We start from the raw sequence: 18087 nt of genomic DNA on the forward strand, positions 1-18087 counted from the left end.
GTAATTAATTTCCGGCTGGATTCTCGTTCCCGCTCCATCACACGGGCAGGTGAGTGTCGGCTCTTCCCAGCTGCCGGTGCCGGGCGTCCAGTGATTCCCAGGAGAAGAGCTGTTGGGGTGAATGGAGTTACACCAAAGTTTAATTGTGTCTCTGAAACCGAAGTGATTTACCTGGGCAATTAAGTTCAGAAAGATTCAGCCCAGCTGCCTTTGCGTGGAAATCAAAGGCAAAAGTAACCCTCCTACCACAAATCCTTTTGTTCTGAGGATTTCTAGGAGCGGTGGAAGAGCGAGGGATGCAATGTTTGCGTCAGAAGGGTGGGTCGCCGGGAACAGCGTTTATAAACATTTTTACACACTGGAGATCTGCACTGAGATTCCTCCATCAAAGTGCGGGGTGGGACCACGCTCTCCCTAGGTACTCGGGGCTGGAGCCTGCAGCATCTTAGCAGCTCTTTTATCTTGAAATTGCCCTCAGCTCCTGCAAATGACTAAAACTTTTCTAAGCAGCCTCTTTGCATAAGGACTCTTGGCCTCAGGGAACCCCAGCTGGTATAAATCGACTTCAAAGGATTTACATCAGCAGCAGATACATCCTCCTGTCTTTCTTCTCCCTGTAAAGCAGCAGGAACACCTCTGATGCCCTACTCCAAAGGGGAGTAGGAACAGGACTATCACCGGAGCCAGTGTGGGGCTGGAAAGGCCAAGAACTCTGTGTGCTGCTGCGTGGCTCTCCCTAACCTTCCTAGGAGTGGGAGAGGGTTGTTTCTTCCATAAAGAGCCAGAAAGGTGGGATTTTCCACACGGAAGCACCGAGGAGATCTCCCACGTGTGGCTGGATGCTGCCCTGGTCTCCACCCCGTATTGCAGGCGGTGGCCTCAGAGCCAGCACGCTCCCAGCGTGCTTGGGCTCCTAAGTCTGGCAAACCCTATCGGAAATTAGGCCAAGTTTTATTCCTCTGCACAAAAACAGAGGCAAGCAAGCTTCGCTTGGTTCGGACGGGGTGAAGGACCAGCTGCCGAGTGGTCGAAGGGGCTGCCGTGCCCTCGCCGCCAATGCCACCGCCCGCCCACCCGCAGAGTCGCAGGGTCACGAAGGTTGGAAAAGACCTTTAAGATCATCAAGTCCAACCGTTAACCCAACACCACCATGGCCACTAAACCGTGTCCCGAAGTGCCACGGTCGTGCCCTTGCGGAGCCTGGCGCTGGGGCCAGCGCTCAGCCCCACGCTGCAGCTGAAGAAGTAAAAGCAAATAGTGCGACCGCCGGCGAGCGGCGAGGGTGCAGTGTGAGCAGCCAGGAGGGGAACTGTGAGCAAACTTTCCCAACGGTAATCACGGAAATCACCGCACGCACGCACGACTGGAAAGCTGGAAAGAAACTGTGATTCCCTCTACCAGAGGATGCACGAGAAAGGGTCACTGCTGGTAATCAAAGAATGATTCAATTTCTGGGAGACTTAATTTGGTTCAGATGACTTCTGCAGTTACTTCAGAGCATGCAAAACAGGAAAGCTCCGCGCGATGCGGCGGCTTTTTCCCACACAGCCCTCCAGATGGTTTTAGACCTCTGTGACTTGCTGGGGAGGTCAGCTGTACCGCCATGTGCATTTGGTTACTAAAAATTTCAGTCGGGGCTTCGTCTTATTTACGTTACCTGCACTCTTTTCATCAGTTGAATGTGTTAACTGCAAGGTCCTGTGATCAGAGTTTGGGGTAGAGAGAAGGGAGCCCCAAGCCCATTCCCTGATTTTGCTTCTTTTTAAGGGAAAACCCCCTCGAGTCAGGGCGGGCGTCCCCTCCCGTGCGCGTCCTCGTGTGTGCGCACGTGTGTTCTTACACGTGCCTCAGTTCCCAGCTGTCCGCGACGTTATCAGTGCTTATTTCTGTTGTAAAAGGCACCAAGATGATTATTAATTATGAAAATAACAACGCACGTCCGCGTGCTGCTGATGGGCATTGCGGTAATTGCCGAGCCGAGGGCCTGCACGAGCTCTTTAAAACAGCGACGCTTCTGTTTGCTTAATGGCAGAGCAGTTGGTATTTTCTCATTGCTAGCGTGCAATCTGTTTGTTTTACCCTTCGCTGTCAGACCGATTTAGCGAAGGGATCGTTACGGAGGTTTGCGCATGACATCGGTCATTGATCTGTGCAGAGGCAGCGACGCGCTTCCTCCCCGCAGGCAAGTGGCAAAGCGGTTCAGAGGAAGCAGTGTCGCTCCAGAGCATCCCGACATCAACGGAAGCTCGGGAAAAATCCCAAATACCCGCCACGAGCAGAGAAGACGACGTGATTACCGAGCGCGGCACCAGCATGCCTCGGTCCGTGCTGAACTGCGGTGTTTTTAAAAGGGTAGCGTGTTATTAAGTAAATCCCGCTTGGGTGCCGGCATCACTCGGATGGTAAATTGCAATAAGCTTTGCAAAGCATGTGGGTATTCTCACTGCGCTGTGGGTGTCTCGGCTGGGTTTGGCCCCGATAGTCCTTTTAGCAGTGCTGTAATACTGCTGTCTGCGTCTATAAAAGGTTGCTGATTAAAAGTCTGGAAAAGCGAGCAAGATTAAGGCTGCTGGAGGAGATGAAGGGGACAGATTTCTGGTTAAAGATCAGATATGAGAATCCCGAGGTCTTTTATCTGCCCTCATCACCGCTGCAGATGGCTTGGGTGACCTTGTGGAGGCCATTTAATTGCTTTGTGCCTCTGAAAAGGCAGCAGCTACCCTCTGCGCTTCATGAAGCCAGTTGCGAGGTACAGGCATTTTTTTCAGATGTTTGTCCACCACTTGGGATTATTTGTCTGACAGGGGCAATTGAAGAGAAAACCCGACTGATTCAGCGGTGCTTAAAAGTTGTGTGTGTGACCATCTGATTTTGGTGTTTTCCTCGTAAAGATAAAGGCCTCGATCCAGAGAAACGTTTCGGCACATGCTTCTCCGTAAGTCTGTGGGAGTGCTCACGTGTTGGTGGCTGGTGCTTGTGACCGGCGAAAACACGTCACTGAGGAATGGTCGGGTCGGAGCTCTCCTCTCCTCCCACGGGCTTTCTCTTACTTGGTTTTCATTCTTGCTGCCACTCGTTCTCCATCACTAAGGTTTCTCTTAGGAGTTCCAAAAAGGCTTTTGTCGCTCTTGGTTGGCATGAAGTTATAGTGGAGACGCTGTGAGCCGAAGCCCATGCCCCAGCGCTGTGAGATGCCCTCCTGGGCAGCCAGCATCCTTCACATCCCACCCCGGCCCCGATCCCACGAGATGGCATCCTTCACATCCTGCTCCTGCCTAAATCCCACGAGATGGCATCCGTCACACCTTCACGTCCCGCCCCGATCCCACGAGGCAGTATTTAAGCTGGCGGAGCGGCTGGGGAGGTGGGGCTCGCTGCGTGACATTCGCGCTGGCAGGGCAAGGCGGGTTTTGCTGCCAGAGAAGACGGCAGAGGCGGTGGTGGTGGCCGAGTCCGAGCAGCCGCGTGGTCAAAGGGAGGTGGCATCAGCTGTCCAGCTCCGACAGTCGTGACTGTAAGGAGAGAAGAAGCTGGGCGCACGCCGTCATTCGCTCGGCGTGGCTCCTGCGGCCGAAAGGCTGAGCGGGTGTCCCGTCAGTGCCCCGGCGTGCCTGGGCAGCGAGGCGCGATTTCCGTGGCGCTCGGTGCCGGTCCGGCGGCCTGGGCCAGCAGGGAGCCGCGCGTGGGCCGTGGGCAGGCTCTGCGCCGGCCGGCAGCGGAGGCTGGGGGCGCGACGCGGCCCCGGCTGCCCCCACGCACGCCGGGAAGCCTCGTGACGTCATGCCGAGCGAGGCTGACAACGTTTAATCAAGGCGGCCGGAGAAAGGAAATCGTTTTAGACCGAAGACTGCACCTGTATTTTCGGAATCCTGGCCGCGGTCGTGCGGCGTGTTACAGGCAGCGATCACCAAGGGCGTCCGGCGGCAGGGAGCGCCGCGTCCGGCGGCGACGGCTCCTCGCCGCGATCCCTGTCGCGAACGCGGTGCAGCGTGCTTTCCTCCTGGTTCCGTGCTAAAAGGACAGCTACGGCTTCCTAATACAGTGCTTGCATTTCAGTTTAAAATAAAAGTTAATGGTTGAATCTTGAAATTTGGATTGTGAACATATTCTTGTAAGAAAGAATTTCTTAAAATCTTACTTTGTGATTGCAGGCTGGCATTACAGATTTAAGATTATTATTAGTTTCTACCCTCTACGTGAAAAATATTTCCAGTTTGTAAAGGTACATTTTGGTACATTGCTACGTTTGGCCTTTACCACGTGGGGGAAAAAAATTTGTGATCGCACTGCGAACGTGAAAAATGATGCTTTTAAAAATCCGTATGTGAATACTGGCTTTGAAAAGCCTCAGCCTCTGTAACGAAGAGGATTAAAAAAAACGCCGAAACGGAGAAGGCTACTTTTGACTTATTTAAATATGCACAGAGCTTACTCCATTTTAATCTTCCTTATCAAAAGATGGCTGTGTTACTAAAGCTGGCAACCCCTCCGAAGCCGGCATCGCTGTTCTGTCGCGCAGCTCGGCTGAGCAAGGCTAGCGTGGAGCGGGGACCCCCTTCAGCCAGCTGAGCAACCAGGACGATTCATAATTCATAAGTGCTTCCAGCCACCCGGCTGCACACATTTGGATTAGTTCTCGGTTCTTCCTGCGATCCCCGATTTCATTATTCTCTCCTGCGAGCGAATACACCCCCGGTCAGCCCTCTGCAAAGATGCTATGCCGAGCCTGGCTTTGTCTGGGATTAGCGACTGCCGGGCTTTGGGGGATCTCGGGCTTTGATGAACGCTGATTTTTTTTATTGACTGGGGAAGGGGGGTGTCCGTGTGCCCGAGGACCTCTCCCGTCTGACCGGCGATTTTTCCGTGAGGATCTGTGGACGGTGGCGTGGAGTTTTCCAAAATGCCTGAAGCAAACTATTTGTTTTCTGTATCTTGGGGTTATATTAAGGTGGGTTTAAATCCTGAAAGCTTATGAATGACTGATTTTTTTTGTGCTGTGTTGCTTGGATAAAACCTCCATAAGGAAAACGTGCTTTTTTAAATGGTTATTTATGCGTACTATACGGCAAGAGATAAACCGATGTCTGTACTGTGCATGCAGCGTACATGTATGTAAATTTTTTTCTCCTTTGGGAATTCACTGTTGCGGGATAAAATGATGCAGCAGTGAAAATGTGTGATTAGAAAATTAGGAGGATTATAGCATGTATATCTGGGCAAACAAGTGCTTAAATCCTACATTTTACTGTAATGATCCAAGCAGATCTTCAGCTTTATGGCATGTTTTTCCTCTGTTACGTTCTGAAGGTATGCAATTATCTTTTTACTTGCATAATTCAAAATGGAGCAAACTTATAAAATGCAGAACAAAAGAAGGTTATGGGATGTGGAATTTAAAACCAATACGAGAATTTGATCTTTCAGAGAGACTACCTGAAACGTTATCTTCTCGTTTGTTACAGTAAAAGCTAACGTGCGTCTTTGGAGGAAATGAATTTTGTAGTTCAGCGTACTGAAAAGAAGTATCTAGTCATGATGCTGCTGAACGGTATCTAAAATGAAACCGTATGTCTCTGAGTCCCTTCCAAATACCTCCAGAATTTTGCTTTTAAAGTCTTGTTTGTGGACTTGCTTGTGATAAAGCTGTATCAATTTGGAAAGGCATTCAGAAAAATGCCATCTTTGTGTCTGTGCTCTTCCCCTCCCAGTTCAAGAGGATGCTGAACCGGGAGCTGACACACCTCTCCGAGATGAGCCGCTCCGGTAACCAGGTGTCCGAGTACATTTCCAACACTTTCCTGGGTAAGGCATCGCATCCCAGGCTTGGGGTGACTCACAGATAACGATTAATGGCAGCCTAATACCCACCAGTCGATACTTGTGCCCAGTTTTCCTTTGGGGCAGAGCATTATTGAAATGTTTTGATTTTTCACTTTTCAAAATGGATATGGGGAGGAAAATAATGCAGTGTTTGAATAAGTCTGTCCACAAAAGAATTCCCTCTGCAAATCAAAAGGTTCTTCAGTTCAGATTGAATTAAGCTACCCCTAGCTGTGTTATGCAATATTTGATTTTTGTGTTGACCTTACGGAGAGGACAAAGTCACACAAGCCCAACAGCAGGCTCTCGTCTTTGCAACTGCTGCCTCATACAGCTGCATCTTCCCCCCTTCAGAGAGAGGGTTCAGACAAGTAGCTTGACCCCAGACATTTTATATATTAGATATTTCCTCATTTTTCACTGGAAGTCAGAATAAGGAGTAAAGAGAATTATTTTGCATGTCATTAGTTTTGTTGGAGCTCATAGAACTACTGGCATGAATTAATCCTCTGTGTTTACAAAACATACTTGTTATGAAAAATATAATTTTCTGTCTTTTCAAGCAGCTTGAGAATTTGTGACCATTTGCGTATAAAACAAGGCTTAGTACAGGACCCTCATACACATATCTCTGAGTCCAACAGCTTCAAATGCTGAGTGTATGTGGGATGCCGGAGCTCGGGGGGGACTCGTGCCCTGCGGTTAAGATGGCCCAGAACGCATTCACCGTATGACACACAATTATTTCCATTAAGGGATTTTAAAGTGATTTCAATAGCCGGTTGCAGCTGGAACTACTGCGTGCATTTAGGACACATCACATCATTAATAATCCATATAAGTCTATAGCTGCTTTGTGGGAATCCGTTGGCCCTGTCTTATCACTCAGCTTAACGGTGCCATCCAGAACATGAATTAATCGGGGAACAGAAGCGAGACTGCCTAGCTGCCCGCCAGCAGGCCACTGCTTCAGCTGCAGAGCCTGGAGCGTGCACGGCGCGCCGGGGAGCGTGACCACCGTGGCATTTTCAGGGAGTTTGTTGTTCAGCAGCTCTTGCCAGTAGGCATCTGTCTCTGGAGCAGGATGTGCTGCAGCGGAAAGCCCCGGTGTGGCGTGGCACGGCGGACCTCGTATCTCAGCAGGGGCTAATTAGCTGGAGCCGCTGCTGGTGCTGGATTATTGCTCGTACTCGGGCTGGGCCAGGTAACTGCATTTCCCTCCGCAGGTCTTGACGACGGTCTTGTTCATCCTATTCTGCTGCTTCTCACATCCTCTGTAACAGTGACGTCCTCGCCGTTTTGCGGCAGTACGAGGGCTGTCTTAACACCGAGTGGTGCAGGCTCTCCAGATTGGGCCATATTGCAGCTTGATTGCTCATATTAGTAAGAAATGAGTAAAGCTTTTAAAAGGATCTTAAAGCTTTTTTAGGAAGCCGTGCTGTTACATCTTTATGAATTGGTTTTTTCCTCCCCTAAAATGTGGTTTAAAAAGTAAAAGAACGTACAAGATACCAGGAGTTTACAACTGAGGAAGTTGAATGGAAAAAAAGAATTACATGGATAGAACAAAATGGACCATTTATCTGCAAATGGTGTTTGTAAGATGGGAATAACTTATAGATACTAAAACCACGTCAATTCTTGGCTTTATTAAATGAGCTGAGGAAGGCACCAAGGGATGATGTCCTCTGCAGCGGGGCCAGTCCTGCAGTCGTATTTGGTCAGCGAGAGCGAGGACACCAGCTTTAGATCCCTACGAAGGGCAGAGATGAAGAACAGTGTCTGGCCACATCACATATATGGGGAAGATGATGATGGCCTTTCGGCACATGCCCTTTCCTAAGGGGTGAGGAGTGTTGCTGCTGCCACCACCCTGGGGACACCCCCATGGCCAAGCCATGAGGATCATGATTTAACAAATTAGATTTCTGTTCAAGAATGTGCATTTTACACTGCTTTAGTGTTAGTCATTGCTAAGGAGATTATATAGAGGAAAGTCCTTCTGTTGTTAAGCAAAAACACACAAGGGAAACACCCGTTGATGTCAGCTTGACTGTTGCTGTGAATAATGCCTTCCTTCTTAATTGCAGTGTTGCAGACACACTGGTAGTTCTTATTTCAGAGATTTTTAATTAAGTCAAGGCAGAAGTAACTAATGCCTAGATGCCTAGCCCCTCCGGAGGTCCTCAAAGATGCAAAGGTCCAAAGAGATTATAGTAGCATTTTCTAAAAGTTCATAAAAAATGGTTAGTATGAAAGTAATGAACCACTGTATCTTCATTTTAATGCAGCAAATAAATCAATTGTAAAGGCAGTAAGTAGCACATGTGGCTAGATTTATTTGTTAAACACATCTCCACAGCCAAGTTTGGGCCCCACTGGGTGCCTGCTTAATGTGCATTAATATTGTTACTGTCTCTGAGCAAGACAACAGAAATGTGGCCTGTGCACCGTATGTTATTCTATATACTTTTGTAACGGGCAAACCTTTAATAAATCAGAGAGACCAATTTGTTATTGGGTTGGTGTTTTAAGAGCAGGGGGTATGGAGATGGGTTTGGCCCTAATAAGTGTCAAGAGAGTGAACGTGAAAATATATGCTTACGTGCTTTATTGAGGAAAAATGTGGTGTTTGAATATGTTTTTTTGTTTTGCTGAAAACGGTTAAACAGTTCTGCCATAAGCAGAACCCAGTGCCCTTCAGGCATGGAGAGCTTAGCTCCTGGGCATGTGCTGCACCTTGGAAACGGCTAAGGTGAAAGCAGCCCGGCGCTTCGTGTCCCAGCGGGGCTCAGTGGGAAGGTTCAGTCTTGCAGAGGGCAAACAGAGGTTAGGTGACTGTTTTGCCTTGATTTTGGTTCAGTTCAGTCCCAAAATGAGAGCAGGCCCCCAGCGGAAACACGTGGGTTTGAACTGGTGTGCAGAGCCACTTAGCAAAGCTAAGGGTTGATTTTGGGGGGTGTGATGGGTGCTCGCACTGCAAACGGTGTTGACTCATTTCACCTTTATTCGTTACAGACAAGCAGAACGATGTGGAGATTCCTTCTCCCACCCAGAAAGACAGAGAGAAGAAGAAAAAACAGCAGCTCATGACACAGATCAGTGGAGTGAAAAAATTAATGCATAGTTCAAGCTTAAATAACACCAGCATTTCACGATTTGGTGTGAAAACAGAAAAGGAGGACCATCTGGCCAAGGTACGACAGGTTCTTGCAGTTGTGGGGGAACCGGTGTTCTCTGGAAGCTGGGGATGGACTGGCTGGAAGGACTGCCCCCCCCCCCCCAACCTGGAATGAATATCCCTGAAGCCATTACAAATGCTGTAATTAATGTTACCAGGCCCTAACAGCATATTCTATGTTCATAAATTCCTTGAAAATATCCCTAAAATTATGAAAAAAAAAAAGGTGGTGAAGGCTGAGGAAAGCACTTACCGAACACAGGAACATGTAACAACGCTCTGTCCAGCAAACTGGCTCTGGGGCGTTCGTCTCTCTCAGGGCATTTCTTCTGGAAACACACATCACAAATAATTCCCCCGCCCCACGGAGAAACGTCGTCTCCTTGTACAAGCGCTTTGGCATCGGCCCCTCACAGTTACTCTGTTGGTGTGCTTTATTAGGTATGCGTGTTCATGCGCTTGGGTAATTGCCATAATGAACACTGATGTTGTATCCTCTTAAACCTTGGGAAAACGCAAAAGACGTGATGCAAGTGATAAATGCAGAATTGTCTTGAAAAGTATTGTAACCATTCCCTTTTTGTCCTTTCAAAAGGAACTGGAAGATTTAAATAAGTGGGGTCTCAACATATTTAATGTCGCAAGGTATTCCCACAACAGGCCGCTCACCTGCATCATGTACGCTATATTTCAGGTTCGTGATTTTCTGATGAAATTTGCTGTTCTTTTAATTCAGAATTGCTTTCTGTTTTGTTGCCTTCTACAGTGTGACACCCTCATTTGATATGTGCATGTATGCTTGTACCATTTATTGTACAGGAGCGAGATCTACTGAAAACATTCAAGATCTCATCAGACACTTTTGTAACGTACATGATGACGCTAGAAGACCACTACCATTCGGACGTAGCTTACCACAACAGCCTCCATGCTGCTGATGTTGCCCAGTCCACGCATGTCCTGCTTTCTACTCCTGCGCTCGATGTGAGTTACCGCGTTTGAGCCAAGTGCTTTGTGTTGGGCAATCGTACAGTCATAGAATGGTTTGGGTGGGAAGGGACCTCGAAAGGCCATCTAGTCCAACCCCCTGCAGTGAGCAGGGACATCTTCAACCGGGTCAGGGTGCTCAGAGCCCCGTCCAGCCTGACCTGGGGTATTTCCAGGGACGGGGCGTCTATCTGTCAGGCGTCACGTTTTAATGTGGGATGGTGGCTTAAAAACGTCACACTGCCTCTGTGAACATAGAAGAAAAACCTTAAACTGAGTCAGTCGCCAGTAGCACTCGGACTTGCAAAAAGCTGCGTGCTGCCTGCTCTTCTGAGGGCTCGGTTTACTGCCAGGGAATTCACCGTTAAGAAATTTCAGCACAGCTTTGCTTGGAATCTGTTTCATCTTACAGAGCACATGCTGCTTGTAGACCTTTCTTCTGAGTAAATGTCCTGTCCTCAGAAAACTAATTTTAAAAGCATAATTTGTTTCTCTAAATCAGCCTCCCAAACTGTTGAGAGACAAAACATAAGGACTTTTCTGACAAATTCCTTTTTCCCTTCCTAGGCTGTCTTCACTGATTTGGAAATCCTTGCTGCGATTTTTGCAGCTGCAATTCATGATGTGGATCACCCTGGTGTCTCCAATCAATTTCTTATTAATACGAGTGAGTTTTGTTTCAAATACCATAATAATTTCATCTGAAAACTTGGAAACTGGTGGAAATGCATTTTCCATTACAGCGAGATCACAAATTACGACTTTTGGACCACATTGCTTTCTCAAAATGTTGTGCAGTAAACTGGTTGGATGTTTTGAAATAAAGCAGTAATGAAAATGAAATTCCTAACAAAGGAAGCTATTGTAGTGCAATTTGCAAAGGGCCCTTGAATCTTGTGAATATTACTACTTGTTAACGCATAATAATTCTTCCAGTCCTGAGTGCAAATTTTATTATTAATACAAGATAAATAATGCTATTGCTATTGACAACGATAAAGCTAAATATTGTGGTTCATATTTGTATTCTGCAACAGGCTAAGCATGTATCTGGATTCCAAAATATGGGTATTGTTCTTTTTTGGAAAGGGCGCTAGCAGGGTTCGTGCTTTCTGTTGTCAGTGATTCTGAAGCCCATGACCAAGTCAACCGAGTACTATTTTGTTCATTAGAACCCAGAAAAGGGCTGTTTATATTATATACATATGTGCTCAGATTAGAAAACCGCACGCTCTTGGCTCACGTGAAGCAAAAAAAGAAAACCTTTTGCCGATTTACTGCATACAGAGAGACGTTTCAGTACCCAGGACAAGCGTTTGCTGTTTGAAATCACACATTTCACACGCTGGGGTCACATATTTATGTTGCTTTGCTAGATTCCGAACTAGCCCTGATGTACAACGACGAATCCGTCTTGGAGAACCACCATCTCGCCGTGGGTTTCAAACTGCTTCAAGAGGAGCACTGTGACATCTTCCAGAACCTGAGCAAGAAGCAGCGTCAGACGCTCAGGAAGATGGTGATCGACATGGTATGAACCAGGCACACCCTGCTCCTCCTCTTCAACAAACAACAGGCTGCTCTGTGTGGCTGCCCGTACTGAGGTTGTGTTTTCACTTCTGTAAAGGTGTTGGCGACAGATATGTCCAAGCATATGAGTCTGTTAGCTGATCTGAAGACTATGGTGGAAACTAAGAAAGTGACCAGTTCAGGAGTCCTGCTTCTGGACAACTACACAGACAGAATACAGGTACGATAGCTGAGTTTCCTCGATTTTGGGTGTTTTGTTCAGGGTTGAAGGAACCGTGCTCCTGTTTTTACTGTGGCTTATAAATGGACCATATATAGGAGCTACTGACCTACGTTTTCAGCAACCATTTTCTTCTGTGCTGCACCACAAAGAGGTACAGGGTGGTCCCATATCTTCTAGGTAAAGGGGATTATGTTTTTAACGCTTGGAGCACGGAGTTCCAAACATGCACATTCTTCTGAGATTAATCTGTAAGGGTGAGTTTTTGAAGGCTCCCGAATTTCCTTGCTGCTTTCTGCCATTTGTTTCTCCTGTCGAAAAAGTATAGCAAGACTGCCGTAGCACTGCGAGATGGCAAGAATTTCGTTTCTAACTCCATTCCTAAAGCAACTCGCGCTGAGCTGAAATCAGTGATGCACAATCTGTTCGCTATATAATCTAATCCTTGATTTCCAGAAATGACAAAGCAGTACCGGAACGGGGGTTAGGTGGTTAGCAGGACAAGATACATCCCGACCTTCTCACCACTGTGCCCAGCTCCTTAAGAACAGACTCATGGGAAAACTCTCCTTACGTTTTTATTTAAGACTGCTGATGTTAAAACAGGTCACTCGGTTGTCTAAATCCTTGCAGCCACAGTTAGTCAGGCGCATGTTTTGTGTGTGTGGAAGGGATATTACTCATTTAATAAAGTAGGAGCATTTAACCATCTGAGAGCATGAAAATAAATTTTGAATGGTGGGAAGCACCTGCATTCACAAACAAGCCTATATGATGTAATTAACACAACTGCACGCTCTGTAAGTACCAAGTTGTCTGAAAAACATATAGCTTGTTTTACTTCTGAGGCGGACTGTAGCAGCTCGTCTCATATACGGAGATGTTATGATGTTAGTATTTTTATAAGCTGTTGCATAATCGAAGAGTCTTGTGGTTAAATGTTCTGAATTAAGAAAGCAGATACAGCTTGAAACCATCCTCTTTTTCCATTTGATTTTATGAGTTTTCTGATTAATGTAATTGCAGGTTCTCCGAAATATGGTACATTGTGCGGACTTGAGTAATCCCACAAAGTCTCTGGAGCTGTACCGGCAGTGGACGGACAGGATCATGGAGGAGTTCTTCCAGCAGGGAGACAAAGAGCGAGAAAGAGGAATGGAAATCAGTCCGATGTGCGACAAACACACAGCGTCAGTGGAAAAATCACAGGTAATTGGCCGTGAGCTGCATTTTTGTACTGCCTAAGCTTGTCTTTTTAAAGAGGAGACACAATTCATCTGCTTTCTCTAGCACAATTAGGCAAACAGCCAACTGTTCAGAGGGTTGGTTCTGATTGACCCTGACATCCAGCCGTGCCTGAAGCTCATACAGACCGGCGAGGCTGTTCAGACTCCTTTATGTACCCCTTGGCATCTCCTCATTTCCAAATGCATCTTCATCTTGCCCTGTTTGCGTCCCAGTTTCCAGAGCGAGTTGGTTTCCTTTTGTTCCCCAGGCTTGAAAAGTGCAATTCTGATCTCCCCTTCTGCCAGGTCTCTTCTGCCTTCATGCCCTCCAGCCTCCTTAATTAGCACCTCCTAAATCTACAGATGTTATACCCCCTGTTAGAGCAATGCCACTCCCTTGAGCTGCCGGGTTAGGAGCCTCTCGCAGCCGAGACCCGCGTCAGGGCGCTGGAAAAGTCTGGATGTCAGTCATTACTCAGCCTCGTGCAGAACCGTTTTGCAGTGCGTGATCTGGCCGGTTAAGTTACGAGGTCTGACGGAGCTGCTGTGTGCTGGGTCAAGTCAAAGAAATAATTATTTATGTCAATACAAACCTTAAAAGGAGCTGGGTATGTCTTGGGTTTTGAGATTAACTGGCTCATCCCTCGTTCTGATTCATAGATTAAACGGTTTCAAGGTCAGATTTTGTTCTGACCTGTGTAGCACGGGCTGTAAAATTTCACCCGCTTAGTCTGTAATGAAGCTGGTAATTTATGTTTGCCTAAACATATTCCAATCTTTATATAATGGTGCCTTGGTTGTTGTTTTCAAATGACTCGAGCAAGTCATCATTGAGGTTTTTCAGCTTGAATAAGTAACAAAATTGATGATAATTATTTCCAAATGTCCTCTAGGGCTAAGCCAAGTGGTTTCAAAATTATTCACTCAACCGCATGGTGATTTTGTTGGAAAAATCTGTCTTATTTGTTAACCTAACAAGAAATGAATCCTTCGGCCAGGCTTGGCCAGAAAATGCCCATGTGCTCTGCATGTGAGCTCCAGTTAATTTTTTGTTTCACGTACGCACTTCAGAGGGGTTTTAAAATGGCATTTTTGCTATGTGAAAAGAACAGGAATTGCACGAAATGGCTACCATTGAAATCCCAACTAGTGGCAAAGAAGAAATGGAGGTGGCATGTGCGTTCTGGGCTGAAATGAGGAACTGATGGGAAAATAGTATGCAAGTATTTCAAAGCTCTAAAGGGTACCTCTTTGCATCAAAATATTTTAAGACCAGTGCTCAACCATCTGGCCAGCTATTCCGTGGTTTGGGCTGTTTGTTTAAAGGAACAATGACCTCGTTACGAAGTGACCGATCTCTAGCCACTGGTGCTGTATAGCCCTTGAACATTTTGGGTGGTGGCAAAGCCATCAGCTAACCATACGGAGATTTTTTTCACTTTAAAAGTGCTCCGGAACATGTGCTGCAGGAAATTTTCATCACCTTTTTGTTTGAGCTGCCTCAACAGTATGTTACAATTGAATGTTAATGGTTCTATTGACATCCTGTTGTGTCTGAAGGAGGCATGTGTGATTTCCAAAGCAAACATCTGCACGTTGAATCTGGCCCCTCCGAGAGCCATTTTCCTGCTGCACAGAAATGTTGTCCAGCGGAGCGAGAAGTGACACATTCTGCCAAGACGGAAGAATTTCAATCCTCTTTATGGCCATTCAGTTTTCTCCATCCTGGACGTACGTCCTCTTAGTCAGACAATTGAAAAATGATTTAGCTCAGAGCTTACGCGCCGACCGGCGGAAGGACCGACCGACTCGGCCGCAACCCCCACTATTTCCACCGCTGGCGCGTCATTCCACCGGACTCGGGCAACAGCGGTCTGTCCGCGTTCGTTCGTGCAGGAGGAGTAACTTCTTGGGATGAGCTGACCTGTTTTCTGCACTCTTTCCAAAACAAACTGAAAGGAAAGGAAAGCTCTACCAGGGCCAGAGAAAGACGGTGGCTGCTTTGGCAGAGCAGAGTAGGAATGCTGAAATGTCTATAAAGACGCAGCACCACAGAACAGTTCAAGTACAAAACTACCCACCGTAGCAAAATATGCCTAAAGGTCAAACTTCAGTCCGTAAAAGCGGTGGCATTCGGCGCTCGGGCGGGTGCTCGCCCTGGGAGCGGCGGCGTTTTCACAGCCGCCAGCCACATCAGTAACAGCAGCGTGGCCGTAAATGCGCCAGCCTTGCTCGCAGTCACCGGGGAGCCCTGTCTGAGAGACAGCAAACTCTCTCAACGCTTAGGGTAGAGGCAGCGATGGTCTAAAACGCCTCTGCGCGCTAGCAGCTGGTAAGAGGCATCCCTCGGTGGGATGTCGTGTCTTCAGAGCGATGGCTCACCCCCACTTCTGCAGGGCAGGGCTTGAGCCGCTGGTCAGGGAGGGATGCCTACAGGGGTATTTAAAATCATGCACGCAGCCAGGGGTAGGATGGGCAGCTCCGTCGCTGAGTTTCCGGGTGGCTCCTGCTTGTAGTTAAACTTTCATCCAAGGTTTGATTTTGGACAAGACCTCAACCTAGCCCAATGCGGTAGCTGCAGCTTTGGGTATCGGATGATTCTGTCTGCCACTAGGTTGTGCTGGTTTGGGGACTTGCTCTGGGGCGGGTATTTTGCTTGTAAAAATCGTGCATTAACAGCATTTGAACTTTTTAGACACCCATCTGCTCCTAGCTGTTCCCTTCCGCTAAGCGTGCATGTTCCTGTGTTTCTCAGGTGGGATTCATTGACTACATCGTCCATCCGCTCTGGGAGACATGGGCTGACCTGGTGCAGCCCGATGCCCAGGACATCCTGGACACGCTGGAGGACAACAGGAACTGGTACCAGAGCATGATACCTCAGAGCCCATCTCCTCCGCTGGAGGAGCGGGGCAGGGACTGTCAGAGCCTGATGGAGAAGTTCCAGTTTGAACTGACGCTGGAGGAGGAGGATTCGGATGGACCGGAGAAGGACGGCGAGAGCATCGGCTACTTCAGCAATACAAAGACACTCTGCGTGGCCGACCCAGGGGAAGAGGATTCACAGAGGGAGGCCAACGTAGAAATTGTGACAGAAGATACGTCTCCTGTCGACACATAATGCCCTGTCCCTGTGTGAGTGGCTTTTAAACACTTAATGAACGTGCGAGCAGTCGCACGGACTAGCCTGCAGCCTGGGTCTGAGGCCTGTGTCTAACATTGGCTCAAAGATCTTCCCAGCTACTTGAGACTGGAGTCAGGGTTAAGGATCGTGTAGTGAATGATTGCTCAGGAAATTAACAGGTGATTAACATTGTGGCTTAAGCCTTGTCAGCCAAGAGCGTGGTGTTGTCCTGGAGCTGGCTTGGGTCGTGACTGAAGAGTAAATGACACACAACTGAGAGATTTTATACTGTTAGTTTGGGAATTTATACCAGTTAGACTGATAGAAACTACTGATTAATAACTCTCCATATAAAACCTGTCCACCTGACCACCTGTCTGCAGACCTGTGTGCCTTCTTTGTAAACACTTTCATGTCTTTTCAAGAGTCTGTTAATTAAATACACGGAGTTTGGTATAAAAAGTGACACAAAGTGTTTCAAAATTGACGGATACTTTTTTGATTCTTCCTGTTACAAGAAGCAGTCTTCCTTTTTTCATGGGCAATACCTGTCACTTTATTGCAGTTAATCACTTTTACGGACTACATAGAAGGGGAACCCTCTATTTTGCATTACTGCACCTTTAATTGTCGTCTTAATACCCCAGGCGACCCACTTGCAGTCACTTCATGCCATCGTGCACCATCTCTGTTGGCTTGCTAGGAGTAACAGTATTTTTTCCTCAGCGGGGTTTTACTTTTGTTGTGCGCAGGGTAGAGGGTAGGTTGTTTCCACGGCACAGCGCAGTACCTGTGTAAGCAAGCGTGATCAGGCGGCGTGTGACGCGCGTTCCCCCTCGGCAGCTCCTTGGCTCACTGGAAGTTGCACGCTCGGATCTTTGTGTTTTCTCTCGCCTGTCGTTCACGTTTCCTAGGTTTAGGCCCACCGTCCTCCTCCTGCACTGCCTTGAGCTCTAACACCTCCATTACTGTTTATAACAGTGTATTTATTACGTAATGTATATACTGTAATGTTTTGTAAGTTATTAATTTATATGAATTAACATTGCCTGTCGGCGGCGATGTTAATTGTGTAGAAGACTCGGACTAAGAGTTGCCTTTTTTTCTTGTAACCTTTTGTATTGCATAAAATACAAGAACCTGAACATAGCTGAAGAGACAGACGCAACCCAGGAAGGGCATTCGGGTGGCAGCCGCCCGCGGGGGGGTTCGTCTTCACGGCGAGCCGGGAGGGGGGACACCGGACCCCAGGGCAGCGGGCGAGCGGCTGCAAGTGCTGAAAACCGAGAGTGGGGGGAACCGAAAAAAGAAATCCCCCGTGAACGGGCCGGCTTTTAAATGTCACGTTCCAATTTCCGAACAACCCAATGTGAATTTCTATGACAAAAATGTGAACTGATGTAATAATTGTGCTGTGAAACTTCTTCTGACAAAGCTTGTCCGGCATCGTGAGCGGTGTCAATCTCAGTCTGTAAAATATGTTTCAAGCTTTTGGTCCAACTTGTGACTAACTAGTTAATGAAAATAGCACAGTTGTGCATGATCAGTGGGTTTGTATGTCTGTTGAACACTGCATTGTTCCAGGTGGTTATTTTATTGTTTCCAAAAGTTTCACACAATGTATGTTATAGTATTATATATTGTGTTCAGATGCATTCTTAAGAGATTTTTATATGAAGTGAATAAATGAAAGCATGACCCTGCCTGCGGCTCTTCCTGCTGCTTTTTTTTGAACAGGCCGGCGTGGGCAGTATCTCGACCGCCGGCGAAGGCGGCCGCGCTCGCCGTGCTCGGCTGGGACCCGGCCGGCACCGGGGGTACAGTAAAACTGAACCCTCCCGTGGCCAAAACCCAGGGGACACGCAGAGCCCTTCTCTTACGAACGGGAAGAGAAGGGTTTCTGCGGCCATGGTGCCGGCTGCGAGACCTTCGCCTTCCCGGAGCGGCGGCGGAGCGGGGCCCGTGCCGCTGGCAGCGGCGACAGGAAGGCGCTGCAGAC

At 47.6% G+C, this 18087-nt stretch overlaps 1 protein-coding gene across 2 annotated transcripts in view; it reads left to right on the plus strand.

Moving 5' to 3' along the window:
• PDE4B (phosphodiesterase 4B) overlaps positions 1–16085 on the plus strand; it is a gene marked incomplete at both ends in the record, with an annotated part of 191791 nt that extends 175706 nt beyond the window's left edge. For both annotated transcript variants that reach the window (XM_082003044.1, XM_082003045.1), the window contains 9 exons: positions 5709–5802; positions 8839–9017; positions 9597–9695; positions 9821–9985; positions 10556–10655; positions 11365–11519; positions 11616–11738; positions 12765–12947; positions 15720–16085. In XM_082003044.1, the coding sequence (XP_081859170.1) occupies positions 5709–5802; positions 8839–9017; positions 9597–9695; positions 9821–9985; positions 10556–10655; positions 11365–11519; positions 11616–11738; positions 12765–12947; positions 15720–16085 (1464 nt within the window). The remainder of the gene's footprint in view (positions 1–5708; positions 5803–8838; positions 9018–9596; positions 9696–9820; positions 9986–10555; positions 10656–11364; positions 11520–11615; positions 11739–12764; positions 12948–15719) is intronic.
• Positions 16086–18087: the final 2002 nt, after the last annotated feature.

Source organism: Phaethon aethereus (genome assembly GCF_964289735.1).
Source record: "Phaethon aethereus genome assembly, chromosome: 8".
NCBI classification, from domain to species: domain Eukaryota; kingdom Metazoa; phylum Chordata; class Aves; order Phaethontiformes; family Phaethontidae; genus Phaethon; species Phaethon aethereus.